The sequence below is a fragment of the Schistocerca serialis genome, chromosome 7, assembly GCF_023864345.2.
Source record: "Schistocerca serialis cubense isolate TAMUIC-IGC-003099 chromosome 7, iqSchSeri2.2, whole genome shotgun sequence".
Classification (NCBI taxonomy): domain Eukaryota; kingdom Metazoa; phylum Arthropoda; class Insecta; order Orthoptera; family Acrididae; genus Schistocerca; species Schistocerca serialis.
This window is the reverse complement of record NC_064644.1, coordinates 176382083-176409725: the sequence shown is the minus strand read 5'-3', so window position 1 is coordinate 176409725 and position 27643 is coordinate 176382083. Positions and strand designations below refer to the sequence as shown.

General features: G+C 43.8%; 1 protein-coding gene across 1 annotated transcript in view; it reads right to left on the bottom strand.

The window, feature by feature from the left end:
• The window catches only part of LOC126412945 (nose resistant to fluoxetine protein 6-like), a 116993-nt gene extending 90109 nt beyond the window's left edge, over positions 1-26884 (bottom strand). The window contains exons 1-2 of the mRNA XM_050082837.1: positions 26858-26884; positions 26352-26611 (exon numbers count right to left, since the gene is read on the bottom strand). Of these exons, the coding sequence (XP_049938794.1) occupies positions 26352-26611; positions 26858-26884 (287 nt within the window). The remainder of the gene's footprint in view (positions 1-26351; positions 26612-26857) is intronic.
• Positions 26885-27643: the final 759 nt, after the last annotated feature.

Below are 27643 nucleotides of genomic sequence, written 5' to 3'. Positions count from 1 at the left end.
TCATTTAACCTTCCTTTTGTACTTCGCGTATTTTATTTATTTGCAATTCTTGTCAATGCACAGACTGTTTGACTGCAGGTTTTCGTTTTCAGCGAATTAGCTGCGGGGTATTGAAGTAGATGTCAGCGGCTCGACCCTATGACTACAACGAGTTATTTTTAAAGAAAGCCGGGCAAGGCCAAATACTTAAAGTATGAGTAACTGCAGGTAAACACGCAAGTGGTTTATTCGTATGGTATACTGTTTGGGAGAGCGACTCAGCACCAGAAAACCTATAGGTGTTGTCGCCCCTGTGTTTCTATCTGTGGTTGCAGTTTTGGGACGTTATTTATTTAGAGCACCCTCAGAGGTACAACGTAGTTTAAGTTACAGCCGCTCATTTCTTACCCACTGAAAATGTAGGAGCAGGTTGCTTATGACCCTTCACCAACATTGCGCGAATTTCTATCAGAATTATACCGTTCATACAAATGTATTTTACTCGTATGACGGCACAGCGTAGAAATGAAACTGTTCCTCAAATAAAGCTATCATCAGAATTGTGTTTCAACATGTACCAAGGTAAAAGAATCTGAGATTCACTAATATCAACGCTATCTCTATGCAAGGCTCAGAAATTTTCTCCTTGCCCTATTGAAACACATAATGCAGATTTCTATACTGGTAATGTAAATCATTTTCAAGTAAAGTCGAGGGCTCAGAAAGAACACTTCAATTAAATTTTGGAGTTAACTAAGGAGCAGAGAACATCTCAGTGAAATCGTTTAACGCACGCAGAAGCTCTTATGTACAAAAACTATTTGAAAAGTCATTGAAGATGAGGTTTCGAAAGTGTACAGATGGTAAACCACATACACGAAATTCCTCAATATTCTCTCGATAGCGCTAATTGATGAGCAGTACCAGCTTAAAAGACTAGCCCCTCTTGCTGTAACACACAGGGGTCGTCAGGAAGGAAAATTCCAGAATAGCCAAATATGGATGGCATCATAATCGTGTGGTCAACCACATCCAGGCATCTAATTCAATTTCACTAGATAATTTCGACGTGTTCAGCTTCAAAGGATGATGGGATGCTTTTAACTAATCTGTTGTACCCTACATCCTGGATCATGGTTAATAACCGAAACCGGCAGGTGACTAATGGGACAAATAAACAGCGGATAGTTAAAACGCATTTTATAAAAATCATTGTATTTCATCGTTCGATGTAAGGTCTGTTTCTCACCTAGCTGCCCTTCTCGCTCCCTCTGATGACATCACAGGGGCACATGAAAGTGGTGCCATGTGTGAAGTGTACTTTCTTGAATGGTGAGATAGGAGTACAGGAATTGGTACAGGAATAACATGGTATACCTGTGAATTTCAGCCCTGATCCAAGTCTGCATGCATGGCTCGATAGTTTTGAGGAGGAAATAGAGGGCGTCATACTGTACCACCGTCATGAGCACGGTGCTCTCCATACCAGAGGACACTGCTCATATCGCTGCCATGAGCAAGAGGCTCACCATATTGGAGGGCATCACACCACACAGCTCCTTAAGTACGAGGCTGATCATATCAGAGAGCTTCACTTACATTGGCACCACAAGCACGGGTTTTACCATACCAGAGGACATCGGACCACACCACCTCTTTGAGCATGAGGTTCACCATACCAGAGGGCATCGCACCATAACACTCTTTGAGCACAAGGCTCATCATAACAGAGGGCGTTGTTCACATTGTTGCCATGAGCATGAGGCTCACCCTACCAGAGGGCATTGAACCACACCGCTTCCTTAAGTACGAGGCTCATCATAACAGAGGACAGCACACCATTCCAACGCTGTGAGCACGAGGCTCACCATACCAAATGGCGTCGCTCACGTCGTCGCCATTAGGACAAAGCTCAACCTACCAGAGGGTATCGCACCAGACTGCCGCCATGAGCACGAGGCCGTCATTGCCAGAGGACATTGCATCACACTGCTGTTACAAGTACGAGGGTCCCATGTCAACGAGCATTGCATCACGCTGTCGCCACCATGAGCACGAGGCTCATCATACCTAAGGACAGCGCACTGCACCATCACTGTGGCCGCAAAGTTCAACTCACCTGCACATCTAACAGCTCACCAAGTCTGCAAGCTCATTACGCGTGGTACCCAACACTCCGATTTCCACCATAAGTCAGCTTCCGATGCAGACAGGCAGTGCCTTAGGCTACTAAGATAATCTCACGAAAATTCTACAGCGACAGTGAACAGCTTTCAGATTTCAGAAGTCGGCAAGGAGAGGACGAAAGTTTTGTTCAGCAGAATTCTCACGTGGACTCTATGCAGTATCACTTCTGGGAAATCATTTGGAAATTCATGGAGGAAAAAAAAATTCCGTCAATGATGCATTAATTGTCAAGTTAGGAAGAAAATGGTTCAAATGGCTCTGAGCACTATGGGACTTAACTTCTGAGGTCATCAATCCCTAGAACTTAGCCGGCCAGGGTGGCCGAGCGGTTCTAGGCGCTACAGTCTGGAACCGCGCGACCGCTACGGTCGCAGGTTCGAATCCTGCCTCGGGCTTGGATATGTGTGATGTCCTTAGGTTAGTTAGGTTGAAGTAGTTCTAAGTTCTAGGGGACTGATGACCTCAGAAGTTAAGTCCCATACTGCTCAGAGACATTTGAACCATTTTTTGAGACAGGCAGTCTGGGTGACAGCCGTTACCTGAAGCGTGTCGATGACCTGCCTCGTGGAAAGAGGAATGCAGTCTCAAAATATACGAATACAACAGTTCCAGTCTTCTCTGGAAATATAGGACGATGAGCAAGGTATGATCACTCTATACGCTACAACTTTGAGGATTGGTAGCTATTTAAACCTAAGAGAACTACGCGAGAACATTGAGCAAACACAACGTGTGTCCAGCAGAGCGGTAACGCACTGCCTTACACACACGCTTCCAGGTGAAGATAAGTACATGCGAGTGTGAAATCGCGAAGCAGACAATAAAGTGGCATGTAGAGAAAACTGTGGAAGCAAAAGAGTTATTGGGACATCTAGTCAAACACGAAAGCACCAGGGCAAAACGAGGAACACTAATTTTGATTGGTGAGACTAACAAGATATTGTTTGGTACACTAGACGAAGCCGATGCATCCTTCTTTAACCGTTTCAGACCATCTGGCTATGATTGTGTACATTAAATTTCACTGTATACTAGCTGCAATAGAAATATTTTTTCCCCAATGGAAACCTGAGGTACAGTCGTGCTCTAAAGTATCCGAACTACCTGAACTGCATTTCGCCTGATTCGCATGCAACCGGCATATCGCAGCTGTCTAGCAGGTCCTCTAAACGCTCCTTGGTACAGTCGTTTGACTATTGAAAATGGTTCCAACAAGTCACCACTAGAAAACACTGCTCTGTATCGCAGTAACTCAAGATGTAAAGTAATACCACGATGCTACTAATATCAGGGAACACCTTATCACAGATAATACTGTCCTTAAGACTTGTAAGCTCACATTTATTACAATAAATAACGTACCTGAAATGTTACCACTCTCATTATTGCGTCAGATAGGTAATGCACGTAGTAAGTTCGTCGTATTCATGATTTCCTCTTCAAAGTAACATATAGTACTTATTATTTCACACAAAATGACATTAAAAATTTGAGTTATTCACGAGCAGCTACTTGAGAATACGTGTGAACTTCAAATGACACGACGAACCTTCTCGTTCTGCATATGGATTCAAACCCAGGTCAGGCAGACTAAGCAAAGATTTCGTGACTGACCCAAACTAACAGTAATTCCTGATTAGGCATACAGAGAGTGACATACCTCGATTTTAGACGGTATCAGTTAGCAAATATCTACTTTAAACTACATAACGCAAACATTTTTAACGGACGCGAATTCCTCCCCAGCATCTCTTGTCCCTGTTAACGACCTACGAGAGATGTTAAATATTGCTTCTTCACAAGTAACTTACTTGAAATGCCATGAGGTAAAGCTTTGTGTTGGACAGGGATTCGAACCCGGAACCTAAACGGATTGATATCGAAGCACAACCAACTGTGACATATCAGATTTCCTTGGCAGTAGCTAGATGTTTTAACTGAAATGACGAGACGAAACATTAATTTTTTCCTTCCCAGGACTCCAACCTGGCACCTATCGCTGTTACATCCTAGAGAAAACGAACGTTAAATATGGGATTGTTACACCAGCAGTGACATGTGAGCATGTTTGAACTAGAAATAATATGACGAAAAGTTCAGTGCTCACTGGGAATAGAGCCCCACACATATCGTTGTTGACTACACACAAAGAGACTTTAGCTACCGAATTTTTCTCCATGAACAGCTCGGAATAACATCTTGAACCTACAGTGATCTCGCAAATAGTTCTGTGTCCCACTGGGAGTCAAAAACGTCAGATATCGTTAGTTTGACAACGAATGAAAAAAACACAAAAAATCAAAATTATTATCCTCCAGCAGATAGGTGTTCTCATGCTAGAGCTTGATAATACATAATGAAATCTTTAGTGCCGGGCCAGGATTCGAACCCATTCACGCGCAATATGTGGAGATGTTGAGAAATCTGCAGTTTTGAACAAACAACAAATTGTAGCCGAGCTGTATTGTCATGAAGGGATCAAATTCCGCGTTAAGGGCGGTCTGAGTTGTATTCTCAGTTCAGAACCAATTTTATCGATATACAGAAGCTCAGATAAAACATGGAATAAGTGTCCTGTGACCCTACATAGCGTTTGTTTCGTCACTAGAAATAAATAACGAGCATAAGAAAGGTTATTGGCGATGGAGTTTCTACATGTCGCCACTCCAGACCTTATTGTGGTTCAACCTAACGTCTACTTGGCAGTGAAGGAACATCATCTTCAATGTGAATTTCAGACCACACTGCCATTATATCTTCTTCACTTGGGGTAGTCAGAAGAGAATGGAATCTTTCTCTCCCTATCTAAAACCATTGACAGAAGTAGAATCGAACCCAGTCCATAGGTATAAGAGCCTACCATCAGTCCAACAGACCACCAAACCCTCTTTTCTGTGACTCACTTTCCTATCGCCACGGCATTGAGCCACACTGGATGAGAATTCTGACACACAGGCTCCCTGTAGTAAACTGCAGCATGTTCAGTAAATTCATTTACTTGGTTGACCGAATCACCATGAACTAGCTACCTCGGCTACCCAGTGCATACATTCGACTCTATTTTGTAATCACCGAAATAAAATCACGTAATTGCCACCTACACAGAACTGCCAACGGTGTAGGATGCAGAAATTTAAATAAGAAGTGTTCCTTTCCACTTGAGCTATTCTATTGCGCTATCTGTTTGTAAAAAACGTCGTACAGCGCAAAAGAAAAGCTGTAACTGTTTCTTTCAGAAGTCTAGACCCGGCCATTTGCATTATCTCGCAGCGCTGTGGTATGCAGAAGTTCTGGAGGAATTGTTGTTCAGCTCTGGAGCTGTTGTAGCTATGCGTCAGCTAGTAGCGTAATGGTAACTGTCGTATACCATAGATAAGATGTCGCGAGTTCGAGTACATTTACTGCTAAATTTTTTTAAAACGCAATTCTGCTGTCTGCTGAAGTTACCAATGTAATGGAACTTTGAACATAATTCCCTTCACTTCTCAACCCAAAATAGTCGCATGTGGAAAAAAGGGCTAACTTCTGTGACGTTTTGTTCTGTCCAGGTTTAATAGACAGCCAGGCAGCAGATGCATCTCGAAGCTTTTGTATTAGGTATGGGGAGAGTGCATCGTGCTCAAATACGTCAGAAAAGTATTTTCTACATTACCTGTTGTGTGGTAGTGGGATTTTATTCTTCTTCAAACATTGTTTAACAGCTTTAACTCAGAACAAGTTTTCTACATGCATGTAATCAATAAACTGCATGTGCATCGTCAGACTGTTATGCACTCCTGGAAATGGAAAAAAGAACACATTGACACCGGTGTGTCAGACCCACCATACTTGCTCCGGACACTGCGAGAGGGCTGTACAAGCAATGATCACACGCACGGCACAGCGGACACACCAGGAACCGCGGTGTTGGCCGTCGAATGGCGCTAGCTGCGCAGCATTTGTGCACCGCCGCCGTCGGTGTCAGCCAGTTTGCCGTGGCATACGGAGCTCCATCGCAGTCTTCAACACTGGTAGCATGCCGCGACAGCGTGGACGTGAACCGTATGTGCAGTTGACGGACTTTGAGCGAGGGCGTATAGTGGGCATGCGGGAGGCCGGGTGGACGTACCACCGAATTGCTCAACACCTGGGGCGTGAGGTCTCCACAGTACATCGATGTTGTCGCCAGTGGTCGGCGGAAGGTGCACGTGCCCGTCGACCTGGGACCGGACCGCAGCGACGCACGGATGCACGCCAAGACCGTAGGATCCTACGCAGTGCCGTAGGGGACCGCACCGCCACTTCCCAGCAAATTAGGGACACTGTTGCTCCTGGGGTATCGGCGAGGACCATTCGCAACCGTCTCCATGAAGCTGGGCTACGGTCCCGCACACCGTTAGGCCGTCTTCCGCTCACGCCCCAACATCGTGCAGCCCGCCTCCAGTGGTGTCGCGACAGGCGTGAATGGAGGGACGAATGGAGACGTGTCGTCTTCAGCGATGAGAGTCGCTTCTGCCTTGGTGCCAATGATGGTCGTATGCGTGTTTGGCGCCGTGCAGGTGAGCGCCACAATCAGGACTGCATACGACCGAGGCACACAGGGCCAACACCCGGCATCATGGTGTGGGGAGCGATCTCCTACACTGGCCGTACACCACTGGTGATCGTCGAGGGGACACTGAATAGTGCACGGTACATCCAATCCGTCATCGAACCCATCGTTCTACCATTCCTAGACCGGCAAGGGAACTTGCTGTTCCAACAGGACAATGCACGTCCGCATGTATCCCGTGCCACCCAACGTGCTCTAGAAGGTGTAAGTCAACTACCCTGGCCAGCAAGATCTCCGGATCGGTCCCCCATTGAGCATGTTTGGGACTGGATGAAGCGTCGTCTCACGCGGTCTGCACGTCCAGCACGAACGCTGGTCCAACTGAGGCGCCAGGTGGAAATGGCATGGCAAGCCGTTCCACAGGACTACATCCAGCATCTCTACCATCGTCTCCATGGGAGAATAGCAGCCTGCATTGCTGCGAAAGGTGGATATACACTGTACTAGTGCCGACATAGTGCATGCTCTGTTGCCTGTGTCTATGTGCCTGTGGTTCTGTCAGTGTGATCATGTGATGTATCTGACCCCAGGAATGTGTCAATAAAGTTTCCGCTTCCTGGGACAATGAATTCACGGTGTTCTTATTTCAATTTCCAGGAGTGTAGATAACATCAGAAAATTCGCATATATCGTTAATGATTAATTTCGCTCTCATGTTTACTATTGTTTCAACAACACTAAAGGAAACCTTGCGGAAATTGTGCACTGTATTATAAGAAATGAAATAAAACTACCCGCGATAACATTACGACGAAAGTCTGTTTTAATAAAACTGAGTATCTGTACACAAGCATGCCTCTATCGACACGAATTAGTAAAATACTACTCACTTAGATTTTGATTGGGTCTGTGTTTAATTGGTATGCTGTGTCATACTCAAGAGGTATGCAAATGTGGCATTTCGTAAATACGGTTATGTATTTCTAGAAACCCAAAATTTGCTTGTCAGCAGCAGGAAGAGGCGTTACCTGTTGTGCAGCATTGTAAATTTTTCACCATTGCCCTATGAGCCGAAAGTATTTTCTTGCGATTTCCTTACTGATGTTTGATCTGACTGCTTTTAGCTCTTTCACAGAAGGGGTAAAAACACTGAAGTCAGTGAGACTGGAACTGCGAACCATAACAGACGCTTTTTCACAGGTCAGCACGTTACCACAGAGCTGGCGAAGAGGTATGCGTCTTAGCTTCCTCTTACGAGGCCAATAGTGGCTAGAACTCATAAACCGTTCTTTAAAGGACGAGATTAGTTGCGATTTCCATCTGCAACGACTTTCCTGGGCTGAAAACCGTAAGTTTACAATCTTTTGTTACACCTGGAGCGATAATAACTGACATTATTCAATGGAAATGACAGGTAAAATCAAGTGAACTTTGAGGCTTAATTCCATGCACACAAGGAAGTAACTCGTCGATCACAGAGTTGCCAAACATACGTTGCCTTGTTGCCAAATCTCAGTTACAGTACCAGCAGGAAGAAGACGAACCGATGTGATCCTACAGCGGGCTGGGGAGTGACCATAGCTGGTGTCTCCAAGTCGCAGCTGCTATGGCCTGGAATACGTAATGAGTATGATTCGCATTTCTGTAACTAGGTTTAGGGACTGGAACGTAGTTACTACGACGAACTTACTACGTGCATTACCTATCTGACGCAATAATGAGAGTGGTAACATTTCAGGTATGTTATTTATTGTAATAAATGTGAGCTTACAAGTCTTAAGGACAGTCTTATCTGTGATAAGGTGTTCCCTGATATTAGTAGCAGCGTGGTATTACTTTACATCTTGAGTTACTGCGATACAGAGCAGTGTTTTCTAGTGGTGACTTGTTGGAACCATTTTCAATAGTCAAACGACTGTACCAAGGAGCGATTAGAGGACCTGCTAGACAGTTGCGGTATTCCTGTTGCATGCAAATCAGGCGAAATGCAATTCAGGACGTTCGGATACTTTTGAGTATGACTGTACATATTTGCAAATCTTCACTCTTTTCATCATGCACAAGTGCTACCAACTGTTGGGCATCACTATGAATATACACAATGTGATCAAAAGTATCTGGACACCTGGCTGAAAACCACTTACAAGTTCGTGGTGCCCTCCATCGGTAATGCTGGAATTCAATATGGTGATGGCACATCCTTCGCCTTCAATCAGGTGCTGGAAGGTTTCTTGGGGAATGGTAGCCATTTTTCATGGAGTGCCGCAATGAGGAGAGGCATTGATGTCAGTCGATGAGGCCTGGCACGAAGTCGGCGTTTAAAAACATCCCAAAGATGTTCTATAGGACACAAGTCAGGATTCTGTGCAAGCCAGTCCATTACTGGGATGTTACTGTTTGTAATCACTCTGCCACAGGCCGTGCGTTATGAACAGGTGCTCGATCGTGCTGAAAGATGCAGTCGCCATCCCCGAATTGATCTTCAATAGTGGGAAGCAAGAAGGTGCTTAAAACATCTATGTAGGCCTGTGCTGTGATAGTGCCACGCAAAACAACAAGGGGTACAAGCCTCCTCCACGAAAAAGACGACCACACCATAACACCAGAGCCTCCGAATTTTACTGTTGGCACTACACACACTGGCAGGTGACGTTCACGAGCATTCGCCATACCCACATCCTGCCATCGGATCACCATATTGCGCACCGTGATTCGTCACTCCACACAACGTTTTTCCACTGTTCAATCGTCCAATGTTTGCTTCCTTACACCAAGCGAGGCGTCGTTTGGCATTTACCGGCGTGATGTGTGGCTTACGAGCAGCCGCTCGACCATGAAATCCAAGTTTTCTCACCTCCCGCCTAACTCTCATGGTACTTGCGGTGGAGCCTGATGCTATTTGGAAATGCTGTGTCTTGGATAGGTGTCTGCCTATTACACATTACGACCCTCTTGAACTGTCGGCGGTCTCTGTCAGACAACAGACGAGGTCGGCCTGTACGCTTTTGTGCTGTACGTGTCCCTTCGCGTTTCCGCTTCACTATCGCATGGGAGACAGTGGACCTAGTGATGTTTAGGAGTGTGGAAATCTCACGTACAGACGTATGATACAAGTGACCTCAATCACCTGACCACCTTCGATGTCCATGAGTTCCGCAGGGCGCCTCATTCTGCTCTCTCACGATGTCTAATGACTACTGAGATCGCTGATATGGAGTACCTGGCAGTAGGTGGCAGCACAAATTCGCCTAATATGAAAAAAAGTATGTTTTTGGGAGTGTCCGGATACCTTTGATCACATAGTGTATATGGCTTGACCCCTACTAGCTGAATTTGGTAAGGCGAAGCAGTTATTCACTTGCATTACACCAGAAAAGATATTCCGGATCATAGACGAAGCGAAGCTACAGTATGCGCGGCTGTCTAGTGACCAGCTTCTATGCAAAACGGTCACCCTAATACGTCAGCTATGTAAGCAGAATTTCATACTTATGTCCATGTACGTTCACAAACGATGCAAGGCTCGCATGCTGTAGCCTGTAAGAGAAATCCCAAATGATTGCTATCTTCAATAGATAATACCCAACGACTGTATCTGGAAGCAAATAAAAAACAGTGAACGGTTGTATGTCGCCCCATACGACGAAGGTTTGACAATGCTGTGTAACACCCTACCTCCTACTGACCTCATCGCGCGAGACAAGGGCAACCTAAGCTTTTTATGTAAATGTAAGGGCTATGGTGCCCAGATTATGTTGCAGCCTAACCATATGATACGCACCAATACCAGTAAAATAGACATGTACCTAAGTTAAAAGCTGTGGCCGAGTGGTTCTAGGCGCTTCAGTCCGGAACCGTGCTGCTGCTACGGTCGCAGGTTCGAATCCTGCCTCGGGCATGGATGTGTGTGATGTCCTTAGGTTAGTTAGGTTTAAGTAGTTCTAAGTCTAGGGGACTGATGACCTCAGATGTTAAGTCCCATACTGCTTAGAGCCATTTGAACCATTTAAGTTAAATATAGATGTAGGCTGTTCCCTAGTGGAGGAAGAGAACCAGAAGTATCCCAGGCCGCTATAATTCTATCATTAGAGCATATACTTGAACATCTGGATGACCTCAAGGTCGCTGCATATAAAATAGTGGATCTAAAAATGAAACAGACTACCAACAACGTACGACCTTCACAGGGTGGTCGATAAGCGAATACTTCATGCGTGGATTCGCTAGTTCGATAATATTCTGTTACTTAATTACGGCCTGTTGCTTGCGTACCTATTGTAAATGCTGAAGGAGTTGTGCCCCGACGACATTGTTAAGCTGGAGAAAGGTGTCGTACTAAGGTGTGTGTAAGTAATACAGTAATACCTAGTGGCAGTCCCAAAAACATAGTAATGTACACACACCCTCCTCAGCGTGGACGATACGGTGGAGAGGAGGAGTTAGTCGAATCCGATGCTGGAGCAATCCGACATACCCCCTCCTTGATCGAGTTTTATGGAAGGAACGAAGTCAGATGCCCCAACTTAACAGAGAGATATGATCTGATATGTTCATGTCAGTCTCCCAAGCTGCGCACTTACAAAAGATAAAATGATGTATTATACGGTATGTAATTATAAAAAGTGTATCTCTATTATGGTATCAGTGATTTCAGTAATATGAATTTTCTAGTATGTGAAAATATAACCTATATTCAAGAATGATGTGTAGTTACGTTCGAAAATGGTTCAAATGGCTCTGAGCACTATGGGACTTAACTTCTGAGGTCATCAGTACCCTACAACTCAGAACTACTTAAACCTAACTACCCTAAGGACATCACACACATCCGTGCCCGAGGCATGATTCGAACCTGCGACCGTAGCGGCCACGCGGTTCCAGACTGTAGCGCCTAGAACCGCTCGGCCACACCGGCCGGCTGTAGTTACGTATTATATGGTATACACTCATTAAAAATTGTAACTCCGTTCTTATCTGAGACTGTATTGCACGAAAATGCATACTACTGAAAACTGATTTTATACTGTTCATGTGAATGGAGGAAGCTGAAGAGATTTGTTGTGTGATAACTATTTTGCTTGACTGATCGGTTCTAACGCATTTTGTCATACGCTGTTATATTGTTTGAATATAAAGCTACGTAATAGTCAGCTGGCACGCGCGACTAGGCAACGAAAATTTCATAACCTCAGAGGTCAGAGCTTATAGAATTTTCCTTGGGTGGCGGACGTGTTGCGAATGTAAGAAATATTCCGATCAGTTCGTTAATTCAGTTTAGGAAGAAGATCTTTGCCAAGAGGCAGCAGAGCGCCTGTTTCAACTACGGGAGCGGAAATCCAATATTTCATATCGATAGTGCTGATGTGACACGACACGCAACAGCAGCTTACATTACTAGACCCACTGGTGCAGCACAGAGGGGTCTTAAGAAAGGAACATTCCAGAATGGTCAAATATGGATGGCATCATGCACTAACTGTCTGATCAACTACACCCAGGGCAGCTTCATCGAAACTTCTAGCATGACGGTGTGCAAATGGAGCCATATAAATAGAATCCGCCTGCACTGTTGGGCCGACCGGTGTGGCCGAGCGGTTTTAGGCGCTTCAGTCTGGAACAGCGCGACCGCTACGGTCGCAGGTTGGAATCCTGCCTCGGGCATGGATGTGTGTGATGTCCTTAGGTTAATTAGGTTTAAGTAGTTCTAAGTTCTAGGGCACTGATGACCTCTGATGTTAAGTCCCATTGTGCTCAGAGTCATTTGAACCATTTTTTTTGCACTGTTGGAGAGAGAACGGTGCGAGAAACGAGCAGATGTTGCTCGTCAGTCTGAGCTGGACTTAGTTTCCTTAGCTAGCCTCGGACAAAGGAGGACGTATATCGGACTTACGGAATGTCGAGTTAGTTCATCATAGATGGGAACTTGTTAATAGGGAACTATCCCAGGGGTACTTCCAAAAATGAACTCACATCGGTGGCTCCTAGCACGTTTCCTGAGTAGGCCTACCGAGTTCCGTAGTCTGCACCGCTCCAAACTTACTTTTCAGCTGATTTGGGGAAATCAGCAGGCGGTCCACCAATAACTTCATCGAATTTCATCGTTCGAGGTAAGGACTTCTGCCACTCATCTAGGCTGTCGTCCTCACTCCCTCTCAGGACACTACACTATGATACAATTATGACATACATTGACAGGTACGTTCCCTTTCTCATGAATCTGTTGACTGATTGTGTGTCTTATGTCTGCATAGGCTCAACACAAGTGAAAGATAATTATGCCTGCCACATCTTTGGAAGTTTAAACTAGAGCAACAGTGCAGCAGATGCAGTTAGTCGTATCAACATGGATGTCAGGATCACCATATTACATCAGAAACACGGAATGGCCTAGGAAATATCAAAAAGGATAAGGCCGTTTAAGTGATTCGGCCAGACGTCTGCGAACTGCTATTACCTAAACGTGCGTATACACTTGCGAGCCGAGCGGCTAATGAACCATTCGCGTACTCGATACTCGCAAATGTATGCGTCGTTTGCGAGCGGTTTGTGAGCCTAGCGATGCGAACCACTTGTTATCGGTTTTCTTGGCGGGCACAAAGGGGCGCTCAGAGTCAATGTCAGTGGTGACGGCACTACTGCATGCTGATATAGACTGTTTTCCACCTGCAGCTAAAGTTACGCCACAGTGAACGGCTTGACGGCTGATACGGCTGTGGCTGTTGGCATAGTGGCACCGGTTTCAATATGGCGTCATCTGATATTTTTCTGATGGACATTAGCGTCGTAAATCAGGTTATGGCATTAAAAAGGAGGCTATAATCCAATAAGAGGACGAGAAAGCATAAATGTTGGATTTTGAAGAGGATTTTGTTCAGGAACAACACGGAGGCGTCAAATACACCTTTAATTGAAGTAGCACTCGAAGGTGAAGCTTCATTCCTCAACCACTTTCGAACAACAAAAGGAAAATACGGGTGCTTGTCGAGCTCTAGTAGAAAATCTGATACTCACATTAGAGATGCAGTAGTGAAACTACAAGTGTCACTCCGATATTTGACATCTGGCGATCACCTTCATCTCTCTAGAAGCAACTGCCACGTACCAAAAACTACAATTTCAAAATTTTTGTGTGATATTTTGGATGCTGTTTATGATGCCCTGAAGACCCATTTGAAAGCTAATGTTCTGACTCGAGCGTCATACGTCATTTAGTTAAATGTACATCTTAGGTATTGTAGATATCAAAGTTATTCAACACCGAATTTTAGAGTTACAATAAGTGCAACTCCACTGAAAGATACTATAATGTAGTTGATCATTGGATATTTAAGTTTCTTTATCAAAATCTACAATCAAGCTGAAATTACTTTGCCTGCAGCAACCTTGTTACTTCTTTTCGCAAATTTCCTGTATGGTTGTTAAAGTGCTTTTAGTTCCTGAGGCTGCCAATATTAGAAGCTGAATTTACTGCCAGTATTGAATTAATTTTTTCCATTTATAGAATGAAGATACCTATTGTCATATTCCTCTCTTTTCTCTCTCATTTCGACAACGTTTTCAAAAATCTATCTCCGATATGAATGTATGCCAGTGTGGTTTTGTAAAATGCGTCTGAAGACCAACCATTTTTATGAGGTTTCAACTCTTTGTCCTATTTGTTTATATAGCACTGCAAATATTTCTTATTCTACCTGTTGCCATACATATATAAAAACAGCGGAAGTTTTGCAGCATACCATCCGCTATTTCAAGCAAAACGTACTCTTGTAAACGTCTGTCTTTGTAGCACTCGTTATTATTATTCCAAAAGTGAGATCACTGCTAATAAAGTTCTAGAAACTGTGCAACTGTTGCTAACGACCACTTTTTAGACAGGTTTTGGGATTGTGAAAGACACACTCAGTTCAAAATTACGACATGAAAACCAGATCTGGGATGATGATTTCAAATTCAGGTACGAGCTGGCAGTTGAATGAGGGTGATCGGTGGTGGGGGGAAAGATCTGTAAAAGTGCCTAAATTTTACCAAGAAATGCTTCCATTACGACGCCCAACGTCAGGACTGCGTCCCTGAGGCCTTTCCCAAAGTCACAATAATCACAAACAACAGCTCTTCAATTTTATTTTCCTTTTTTTTGGTGTACGGACATACTGTGTAATGACGCGGCGGGAAATGTGAGAAATTTTCATTTGGTTAACATTCCACGAAATCTTCCATATAAGTTTAAGCCATCTCTATGGGAGTAGGATATGCATCGAAAAGGGTCACGGATGCACTGCGAACTGACAGGCCAAGAAACCTGACAATATTTGATCGTACGAAAGTTCTTCCGTTAATGTGCCTTTGATGTGTTTTGAATTACGTGGATGAAATTCTTCCGAAAGTTGGATTGAATGTCTCTAGTTTCAGAGATTCTACAAATGAATTTCTATACTCGTTCGGTTGCAAATTCCTCATATAATTTTTGAAATTTCTAAGGAATGTTCTCTACTCCTTACGTCTTGCAGATTGAAACAATAAAAATAGAAGATCAAGATAGAAAAGGGAGTAAGTTAGGGAGGAAGCCTTTCGCTTCTGCTATTCAAGCAGAAGTGAGAGTAGCGACTGTTAATGTCAAAATTGGGATCTATGCAGGAGACAACGTGAAGGCGTTTATCTACCTAGGAAGCAAAATAATGCAGGATTTATGAAGCAAAATGGAAATTAGATGCAGACTAGCTATGAAGTAAAATGGAAATTAGATGCAGACTAGCTCTGGAATGGAGATCATTCCTCACTGAAAGAAGTTACTGAGAATGTAGGTTTGGAGTACAGCATTGTATGGACATGAACCATGGCTGGTAGGAAAACTGGAAAAGGGAAGGCTCAGATTGTTTCAGATGTGGTGTTACAGAAGGTTCTGGAAATTAACAAAAGAAGGAAGGGTGGTCTCACATAATCAGGGAGGGAAGGAATATATGGAAAACGTAAGATGGGGCAGAATGACAGGGCATATGTTAAGATTTTAATAAAAGGAAGTTCAGATGGCAATAGATTTTTGTTTCTTATTCTTGTTTCCAATCTTGTTCTATAAGGCCATCCCCAGACCAAGGCTCTGATATATGTAACACTAGCCTCTTGCTTACAGCTTCACCTGTGTACACTTTAATCTCACATATTTCACAAATCTCCTCCTCAGCCCTCTTTGTCTTCATCTCTTCACTCCCTGCCTCTGTCCACCTCATCCTCTCCCACTTCAATTTGTCCATCTCCTCCCCCCAATACTGTTTGTCTCTCCATCTCCTCCCTTCCCCTCACTTTGTTAATCGCCTTTATCCCTTTTCACTGACCATAGCTTCTCCCCCTCTGCCTCAGTGCATATCTTCCTCCCCCAATCGCATTCCATATTTTCTTACCTCTATTTCTTGTCTACCTTCCCACTACCCTTTGTAGCTTCCACCTAACTCCTGCATCTTACTCTTCCTCCCTTCTCTCTGACCATCTCTTCCCCCCTTCTCGATGCCCACCCCTCTTCATCTATCACTCTGTCCATCTCCACAACCCCCATCTCTCTCCCGATCTTGTCTTCCTCCAGACTTTCTCTGCCCACCTCCTCTGACCTTCTCTCTCTATCTCCTAGTATCCCCCATCTCTCCAACCCCTTCTCTCTGTGTCTTAACCTTCCCCCATCCATATTTATTTAGATGTGTAGCCCCAGAAAAGCAGGCCTTCCTACCCCAACATAAAATGACTGTCATGCAGGGCAACCTACATATCAGAGGCTGGAAAAAAAAAATCTCTTCCTGCCCCTGAAATGTAGGCTGCCCTTTAAAGCAGGTTGATAAAGCAGGCTGATACTACCCACACAAACCATGACTGCTTTGAAGAGTGATCTATGTGGCAGGAGCTCAAATAGGTATTTTTTCTGTTATCTACACTCCTATTGACATTGGGATATTGTGATCCCTTCAGTGCTGATGCTTGTGGAGTTTGCTGTTTCTATGCCAAATTTGGTTGAAATCAATCAAGGGGTTCAGGAAAAAATTCAAGACATACTTACTTACAGTTGGTTTATTATATGCAGGGTGAGACAGCTAAGACAGCCCACCCAAAATACATCCAGATTGAATAAATACATCCATGTTGGGCTTTCGCAGAGTTGTAATGAGCAATGTGGCGAATTTCTTGATGATTTCAAGTAATTTTAACCGTTTATGGTCGCTGAATTAGGACACACTTTTTTCTAATAGAATTACATGCTTTTTCTGTGGCATTTGACCGAAGCTTCTAAGAGAACTTTATTGACCGCAAAACATTGCCCCACTGTCACCACAAAAGGTTCCACAACCATCTGCCCTATTCTACCAAATGTAAACAAATGCGTCTTTCAGATATGGTTCTTATGTTTACATGTGCTCTTGAAACTCATCAGTCTTTCTTCTGGCGTTATAGTAATCGGATACCTTGCTCGCAAAGCTATTGTGGCATTCACAATGTGTGCAACGGTCGAACAAGTGAATATTGTTTATGGCGAATGTCGCCAAAGAATTGGAGCATCTGTGTAGTTGTATGCTGAAGAGTACCCAGATCATGCCTAACGCTCACGAATTGTCTATGCGAATAGTAAAAAAAAAGTTATAGAAACTGGAAGTGTAAGGAATAAATTACTCCAAAGAAAAAGAAGAGTAACTGATGATAAAAATGAAATATACATTTTAGGAGCAGTAAAACACATCGGAAATATCACTAAGGATACCTCGGAAGTATGAGAGGATCAACCAAATGAGTTTTCTGCAAACGCTACCTTCATCCCACTCCATCGTCTTCACATTTCGCTGCATCTGCACTTTCGTGGCAGTGATTTCCAACAACTCTACGAGCAGTTCAAAGTGATGTGGCATATCCATAAAAATTTTTGTTTCACAAAGCTGCATCGTTTATACACCGTGGGAAAGTCAAGCTTCACAATCTGCACCAATTATCAGTTGAAAATCCAATCATTCTCAAAGAAGTGGATAAAAGCAACGCTCTTTGTCTATCAAAGTTCGATGTGTGTTTTTGAAGACCCGCATCGTGGGTTCCTGTTGATGTATATATATATATATATATATATATATATATATATATATATATATATATATATATCTCAAATTCTTAAGATATGCTGCTACCACAGTTATTGGAAGACGTCCCTGTAGAGATAACGCAGTCAGTGTGGTACGAACATGACGGATGTCCCTTCCCTTCCATTCTGCACATATAATGAGAGACATTCTTAAGACAACATTTAAAGAGCACTGGAACGAGCGTTCAGGAATCGAAAAATGTTCTGGACGCTCAAAAAGTCTGTGAGAAAATTAAATCAAGAGGTCTACTAGGAAACACCGATGAATCCCGAAGGCATGACATGTGTTATAGCACGGGCCTGTGCTGCCGTTAACTCCAGATGAAATTCAACGTGCAGTGTTGTTTCTTCTGAATCACTTTATAGCGTGTAGCACTTGGTACGGCCAGGCGTTTGTGGAATAGCTTGTCCAGACAGTGGACAACGGAATAGTGGTTTGCTTCGCTGTCATCTTTATACTATTTGATCCAGTCTCAAACATATTATGCCGTTGAAGTTCTCTTACAAGGGAACCTCCCCATCGCACCCCCCTCAGATTTAGTTATAAGTTGGCACAGTGGATAGGCCTTGAAAAACTGAACACAGATCAATCGAGAAAACAGGAAGAAGTTGTGTGGAACTATGAAAAAATAAGCAAAATATACAAACTGAATAGTCCATGCGAAGATAATCTGATCTCAGGAGCGCCGTGGTCCCGTGGTTAGCGTGAGCAGCTGCGGAACGAGATGTCCTTGGTTCAAGTCTCCCCTCAAGTGAAAAGGTTTTCTTTATTTTCGCAAAGTTATGATCCGTCCATTCGTTCATTGACGTCTCTGTTCACTGTAATAAGTTTAGTATCTGTGTTTTGCGACCGCACCGCAAAACCGTGCGATTAGTAGACGAAAGGACGTGCCTCTCCAATGGGAACAGAAAACATTTGATCGCAAGGTCATAGGTCAACCGATTCCTCCACAGGAAAACCCGTCTGATATATTCTATACGACACTGGTGAGGACATGTGCGTCACATGACAGGAATATGTTGTCGAACCACCTAACTTGTACACTTGGCGAATGAGTAAAAAGATTCTTCTACATTGCCCAATTTAGGTTTTCTTGTGGATGTGAGAATTACTCCCAAAATAGTGATGAAAACATAAGAGTTAGTCACATAAACTGCAACAAATGAATCCAACAGTTTCACAGTCGCACACTTTTCCCTGTGCTCTGTCAAAACATATGTTTTTAACGTTTTCAAATTTTTCCGTGTGTAGACCGTCAAATCCTGCATATGTCCAAGCAAATCTGAACATGTCCTAGAATTTTGGATAGCGAAGTTTATTATGTGTGAGTGCCTGAACTTTGATAATTGTCTGAAAATAAAAAATAAAATTTCACGCTCGAAGGAAGACTTGAACCAAGGACCTCTTGCTCCGCAGCTGCTCACGCTAACCGCGCAACCACGACGCTCCTAAATTCAGATTATCCTTGATGTTGCGTATCTGCGGATGGACTACTCAGTTTGTATATTTTGCTTATTTTTTTTCATAGTTCCACATAACTTCTTCCTGTTTTCTCGATTGATCTGTGTTCAGTTTTTCAAGGCCTATCCGGTGTGCCAACTTATAACTAAATCTGAGGGGGGTGCGATGGGGAGGTTCCCTTGTTAGAAGCTTCTTTCAAATGTCACAGAAAAAATTATATAGCTCCATTAGCGAAAAGAGAACGAAGTCGGTATCGTAATTCGGCGACTATAAATGGCAAAACTTACTTGCAAATGCCGTGAAATTTCCATATTTTCAGCAATATCTTGGCGAAAACCGTACCTCGATACATTTATTCATTCTGTACAGGTTTGGGTGGCCCTTATTAGCTGCCTCATGCTGCATATTGATTTTTCATAGGTTGTGTATGATAAATGCTTAATCATCTTAAAACTAGCATATGGGCAACATCTGCTAATAGAAAATGTTGTTTTACCCCGATAACGTAAGGAGCCACTGCAGAAAGGCGCCGTATCTGTCACGTTCCTCATGTGATCCCATAATAAAGAACATCAGAATCCACAAACAGTGTATGTACCAACGAAAATCATTATGTTATACATGAAAACGGAATAGAATACTCCTTACAATGTGCTAATACATTCAAAAACTTTTAAAAGGCTGAGAACAACAGCCAGAACAGTGGAAACTGCCCACTGTCGTCTGCTTCCCCGAACTACTAGGTAAGGGATTTCCAAGGGTATATGTGGACTCTGACTGTAATTTACTGGTTATGAACTGTAAGCTGAAACCTAAGAAATTGTAAAAAGAAAGGAAATTAAAGAGATGATTCCTGGGTAAGTTGAAATAACCATGGAGTATTCAGAGTTGCGATGGGAACATTAAGCACGGATTGAATGAAACAGTGGAAGGGAATGCAATAGAAAACGAATGAGTAGTTTCGGCAAAGTGAAGGCAGCAGAGGATCAAGTAGGTAAAAAGGCATGGCCTAGTAGAAATCCTTGGATATAACAGGAGATATCGAATTTTACTGACAGATGTGAAGAAATAAAAATGCAGAAACTGAAGCAGGCGAACGTGAATACAGACTTCTAAAAAATGAAATTGACAGTATGCGTAAAATCGCTAAGGAAAGGCAAGCTCAAGCATTTGTAGACTTGGGGATAATTTTTGACAATGTTGACTGAAATACACTCTTTGGAATTCTGAATGTAACGAGCACAATATAGGAGGAGGGAAAGGTTATTTACAGTTTGTACAAAGTTCGGTCTCCCCCCTGCACCCTCCCCATGAACCACGGACTTTACCATTGGTGGGGTGGCCTTCTGTGTCTCAGCGATACAGATAGCCGTACCGTATATGAAGATGGTATCTGTTTTTTCGGACATCCGAAAGAACAGATACCATCGGTGACCATCCAGCTGTCTTAGAATGAAATGATAATTAAATCAAGACCCTAAGTTGTCGACAGGGGTTGATATACATCAACGGGGACAGTTGAAAATGTGTGCCTGAACCGGGACTCGAACGTGGGATCTCCTGCTTACATGGCAGACGCTCTATCCATCTGAGCCACCGAGGGCACAGAAGATAGCCCGACTGCAGGGATTTACCCCTTGCACGCTCCCCGTGAGACCCGCATTTCCAACTTAATGTCCACACAGTACATTCGTAGTGCCCCTACCCATTACACTCACTAATCGCAGCAGACAATTTTACCGAGTCCCGTGAGAGTTCGGGCAATGCGTGTGCGTACAGCATAGAAGAAGGTCAATTGCCGGTTAGCCTTAACTATATGAAGATAGTATCTGTTATTTCGAACACACATTTTCAACTGTCCCCTTTGATGTATATGGACGCTTGTCGACAGCTTAGAGTCTTGATTTAATTATAATTTCAAGCCGTACCATAGGTGCAGTCACATCGGGCGGGAATCTGTTGAAGGGCCAGACAAAGGTTTGGTTCGTGAGCAGAGGCAGCAGCCTTTTCAGTAGTTTCAGAGGCAACAGTCTGCGTGATTGACTGATCAACCAAAACGGCTTTGCTGTGCTGGTATTGCAAACAGTTCAAAACAAGGAGAAATTACAGCCGTAATTTTTTCCAACGGCATGCAGCTCTACTGTATGGTTAAATGAGGATGGCATCCTCCTGGGTAAAATATGCCAGAGGTGAAATAGTTCGCCATTCGGATCTCCAGGAAAGGACTAGCCAGGAGGATGTTGTCATCAGGAGAAACAGAAGTCGCATTCTACGGATCGGAATGTGGAATGTTAGATCCCTTAATCTGGTAGGTAAATTAGAAAATTTAAACAAGGGGAATACATGGGTTGAAGATAGATTTAGTGGGAAGTAATGAAGTTCGGTGGCAGCAGGAACAGGACTACTGGCCGGATAAATATAGGTCTATAAGCACAAGAAGTAGAGGAAATGTAGGAGTAGGTTTAATAATGAATAGGAATGTAGGTAAGATACTATGACCAGCATAATCAACGCACTATCGCAGCCAAGACAGACACAAACCCTACACTCACTACAGTAGTACAAGTTTATATGCCAACCAGCAAGAGATTGAAGAAAAGTACGATCACATAAAAGACATTATTCAGATAGTTACGGGAGACGAACATCAAATTTTGTGTGGGATAGGAATTTGATAGTAAGAAAAGAAAGAGAAGGAAAAGTAGTAGCCGGCCGAAGTGGCCGTGCGGTTAAAGGCGCTGCAGTCTGGAACCGCGAGACCGCTACGGTCGCAGGTTCGAATCCTGCCTCGGTCATGGATGTTTGTGATGTTCTTAAGTTAGTTAGGTTTAACTAGTTCTAAGTTCTAGGGGACTAATGACCTCAGCAGTTGAGTCCCATAGTACTCAGAGCCATTTGAACCATTTTTGAAAAGTAGTAGATGAATATGGAGTGGGGGAAAGGAATGAAAGAGGACACCGCCTGGTAGAATTCTGCACAGAGCACAATTTAATCATCGCTAATACTTTGTTTAGGAATCATGAAAGAAGGTCGTACACGTGGAAGAGACCTGGAGATAGGTAAGTGGTAAGACAGAGACTTAGAAACCAGATTTTAAATTGTGTGACATTTGCAGGGGCAGTGGCCTCTGACCACAATTTATTGATTATGAACACTAGATTAAAACTAAAGAAATTGCAAAAAGGTAGGAAATTAAGGAGATGGAACCTAGATAAGATGAAAGAACCAGAGGTTCAGGGGGAGCATTAGGGAACGATTGACTAAAACAGGAGAAAGAAATGCAGTGGAAGACGAATGGATAACTTTGAGAGACGAAATAGTGGAGGCAGCTGAGGATCAAACAGATTTAACGACAATACCTAGTAGAAGTCCTTGTGTGACACAGGAGATACTGAAATTAATTGATGAAAGGAGGAGATGGAAAAGTACAGCATATGAAACAGGCGAAATGGAATACAAACGCATAAAATATTACACTGGCAGCAAGTGCAAAATGGCTAATCGGGAGTATCTAGAGGAGAAGCGTAAGGATATAGAAGCATATTTCAGTAGGAGATAAATAGATACGCCTATAGGAAAATTAAAGACATATTTGGAGAAAAAAGAAGCAGTGATGTGGATATCAAGCAAAGAAGGGAAAGATGAAAGGGGTATATAGAAGGTCCTTACAAGGGAGATGAACTTGCAGGTAATGTTATAGAAATGGAGGAGGATGGACATGGAGATAAGGAGGGAGACATGATACTGCGAGAAGAATTTGACAAAGCACTGAAAGACGTATCTTGAGCCGGCCGGTGTGACAATTGGTTCTAGGCGCTTCAGTCTGGAGCCGCGCGACCACTACGGTCACAGGTTCGAATCCTGTCTAGGGCATGGATGTGAGTGATGTCCTTAGGTTTAAGTAGTTCTGAGTTCTAGGGGACTGATTAACTCAGATGTTAAGTCCCATAGTGCTCAGAGCCTTTTGAACTTATCTTGAAACAAGGCCCCAGGAGTAGACGACATTCCGTCAGACCCACTGATAGCCTTGGAAGAGCCAGCCATGACAAAACTGTTTCATCTGATGTACAAGGTGTTTGGGACAGGTGACATACCCTCAGACTTCAAGAAGAATATAATCATTCCAGTTCCAAAGGAAGCTGTTACTGACAGGTGTGAATATGACCGAACTATAAGTTTAATAACTCATGGTGGCAAAATACTAACACGAATCCTTTACAGAAGAGTGCAGAAGTGATAGAAGCCGACCTCGGGGAAGATCATATTCCAGAGAAATGTAGGAAAACAAGAGGCAATGCTGACCCTACGACTTGCCTTAGAAGTAACTGATGGAAAGGCAAACCTATGTTCATAGAATTTGTAGGCTTAAAGAAAGCTTTTACACTGATTACTGGAACACTCTCTTTGAAACTCGGAAGATATCAAGGGTAAAATACAAGGAACGAAAGGCTATTTACAACTTGTATAGAAACTAGACGGCAGTTCTGAAAGTCAAGGAGCATGGAAACGAAGCAATGATTGAGAAGGGAGTGAGGCAGGATTGTAATATATCCTCGATGTTATTCAGTCTTTACACTGAGCCAGCACTAAAGGAAACCAAAGAAAAATTTGGAGAAGGAATGAAAGAACAGCGAGAAGAAATAGAAACGTTGAGGTTTGCCAATGACATAGTAGTTCTGTCAGCGACAGCAAACTACTTGGAAGAGCAGCTGTGCGGATTGGGTAGTGTCTTGAAAGAGATTGAGTATCAAAGAAAGGAAAACAAGGATAATGGAAAGCAATTGAATTAAATCTGGGAAAACAGTGGGAATTACATTAGTAACTGAGACCTAAAAGTATCGGACGACGTTTTCTATCTGGCTAGGAAAACGATGACCGAAAGAGAGGAGATATAAAATGCAGATAATCTTTGGCAAGGCGAGCATCTTGGAAAAATGGAATTTGTGAAAATCTCCTGTCCATGCAAGTGACAGAAAGTCTTTTCTGAAGGTATTCATCTCGAGTAGGGAAGTGAAACGTAAACGATGAGCTGTTCAGACAACATGAGAATAGAGAAAGTTCTGAAATGTGGTGCTACAGAAGAATTCAGACGATTAGATGCTAAGATCTCGTAATTAGTCAGGAGGTACTGAATCAAATTTGGGAGATAAGAATTTTGTCGCGAACTTGACTAAAAGAAGGGATCAGTTGATAGGACACATTGTGAGGCATCAAGGAAGCATCAATTTAGTGCTGGAGGGAAGTTTGAGGGGTAAAAGCTGTACCGGGAGATCAAGAGGTGAATAACCAGTAAGCAGGTTAAAATGGAAATAGGTTGCAGTAGTTACTCGGAAATGAACACGTTTGCACACGATAGGCTGGAATTGAATGCTGCTTCGGACTAGTCGTCGGACTTGAATTGAATATCCTGGAGCTCAGGCCAGTCTTCGGACTTTAAAAATTGATTTGAATGTCCTGGCGCTATCGCATGATCTCTGAGCGACGTAAGGAATAATAGCAGGAATGCAGGTTGGTTGTGTATAGGTGTCAGTCACATTAATGTGGTCACCGACTGTGTTCGACGTTAACGTGCGAAAACCACTCACAGACGCAGGTGGCAGTACTACAGTGGAGGGTATATAAAGCCGTTCGGGAGAAGGCGGAAAATGTTGGAGTCGTTGTCGTGTATGGAAATGGAGCGATTTGTCTGACGTCTAAAAGGGCATGATAGTTGTCTTTCGGGGTAAAGGTGGAAGCATTTCCGAAAAAGCGAAGTTTGCAAACTATTCGCGTGCAGCCGTGGTTAACGTATACCTTTCATGCCAAAACGGCGCTGTCCAGAACCGGCCCCAAGGTAACTGTGCTGCGCCACATGCCATAGGTGACAGAGGTGAATGTCGCCGGCCGGTGTGGCCGTGCGGTTCTATGCGCTTCAGTCTGGAACCGCGTGACCGCTACAGTCGCAGGTTCGAATCCTGCTGCGGGAATGGATGTGTGTGATGCCCTTAGGTTAGTTAGGTTTAAGTAGTTATAAGTTCTAGGGGACTGATGACCACAGATGTTAAGTCCCATAGTGCTCAGAGCCATTTGAACCATTTTTGTGAATGTCGGCTGCGGAGATATGTACTGGAAAGTAGGGCTCTAAGTGTTGAGAAACTGAGCCCAAATCAACCAAGGGGCTATCAACAGTGTCTCCTCAGCGACCGTACAGCGAACGTTACTGCGTATGGGCCTCTTCAGCAGGTTCTGGGTCATGCACCCATGGTGACTGCTGTTCATCGGCAACGACGTCTGGAATTTGCACGCCAGTGGCACAAGTGGACGTCCACTGAGTGGCGACAGGTGGTCTTTTCAGATGAATAACGTTTCGTGCTGCATCGGACAAATGACCATTAGCGTGTACAGCATGAAACGTCCGAAAGCAGAAAACATGCTACAACTGTCGGAAGGTCCAGGTTAATGTATGGGCTGGGGAAAGTATTCGTGGTATTTCCTGAGCGATTTCGTCATTGGACGAACACAAGTATGCGTCTATCCTTGGGGACGACGTTGTCATGCACTCTGTTTTTTCCCCGGCACGATGGTATCTACCAGCAGGGCGACACAACCTGTCACACAACTCGCGCTGTACGTGAGTGGTTCAAAGAGTAGCAGGATGAGTTTACCATACTCCTTGGGCCACCAGACTGCCCGGATTTAACGCCAATCAAGAATGTGTAGGACCACCTCGATCGAGCTGTTCGCGCCATGGATCTTCAACCGAGAAACCTAGTGCAGCTGGCCACAGCAACGGAGTCGGCATGCCTCCACATCCCTGTCGGTTCCACTCAGAACATCAGTGACTTCTTCCTGCACGTTTCGCAGCAGTCTGTGCTACAACAAAAGGTTATTAAGACTTCTGACAGGTGGTGACATTAATGTGACTGGACAATGTGTAAGTCACAGGCTACAGGGTATTTATTCCACAGTATGGCTTACGACTTAGCTTGAGGGAGCGAAGTTGCCACAAGTCCTCGAAAACTTTGTATTCTTAAATATGCAGTGTAGCTTCAAGGTAAAACAAGTGCTTTGAGGAGATTTCAGGTGGCTGTGTGGGACAGAGAACTTACAGAAAGGCCCAGTCCTTAGGCTCGAGTGGCGACGTCTCGTTGACACTGCAGAGGCTTTGCTGCATGTCCACTGCTACAGCGTCTGCCTGGACACCGGGCAGCAGGCTGGCCACCCGCTTCTGCAGCAGGACCACCACGTCTGCTGGCTCACAGGACGGGGGCACGCATGCCGCCCAGCGCAGAGCGTGGCCCGGCGTGGTCGCCAGCACCTGCCTCTGCGCAGCCAGGAGGTCGTCTGTAGGGGCGTTGCCGTCAAGGAGCTGCCAACAGACAAGGACCAACGTGGCACTCAGCGGGTCTTCAAATGCAGTCACATTCAAGATAGTATTCGATGGTGCAATATGTCAACAAAGGGCAGAACTATTGATTCTCAAAAGTCTTTCTAGGTGTAAGACGTTTGTAAATATTGTCGTGAATATGCTGGTACCATCAACCCCCTCCTCTCCCATCCATTCCCCCGTCTCCACTTCCCCCTGCCCCCCACTCCAACCTCCACCACCACTTACCCCTCCCGTGACGTTCCCCCTCGTCATATTTCTCCTTTCCTCTCTTACTGTCCCCTACCTTCTCCTGTCTTCCCTTCCTCACAATATTATTAAACACCATCCTAAAATTTTGATACTAGCGTTATTATAAATCCAATTTGAAAGAAAGCAGCAGAAGATATTGTAAATGATGTTTTCGAAAGAATTATTAACTAATTCTCAGAAAATCGGCTTTTCCTAAGTTTTGAATAGATGCACTACAGTCAGTTCTGTGCTACAGATAGAGCCATATCAACAACTGATGTAGCACATGAATGGGAATCAGTAAATAGGGTAGAATTCTCCCAATTTTTAGATGTACATACTGATGAAAACCTGAGCTGAACTTCTCAAATACTCAAAAGTCACCTACCCTTGCTACTCGTATAATTGCTAATCTTGGAAACAGACGAATTAAGCTCAGACCCATTTTGCGTATTTCAAATCAATAACTTCTTATGGAATAATTTTCGGGGGGTAACTCACCGCAATAAAGTATTAATTGCTGAAAATCAAACAATAAGAATAATACGTGGTGGTAACCCACGGGCGTCATGTAGCTACCTGTTCAAGGAGCTAGGCATTTTAAGGGTGCCATCGTAATACATGCATTCGCTGGTGAAATTCGTCATAAACAATCCGTTACAATTCGACAAGAACAGTAAGGTCCATACCAATAACACTAGAGGAAAAAATGTCTTTCATGACCAATTATTAAAGCTGTCAGTGGCTCAGAATGGAAATCTTTGATCTTTTGCTCAATGACAA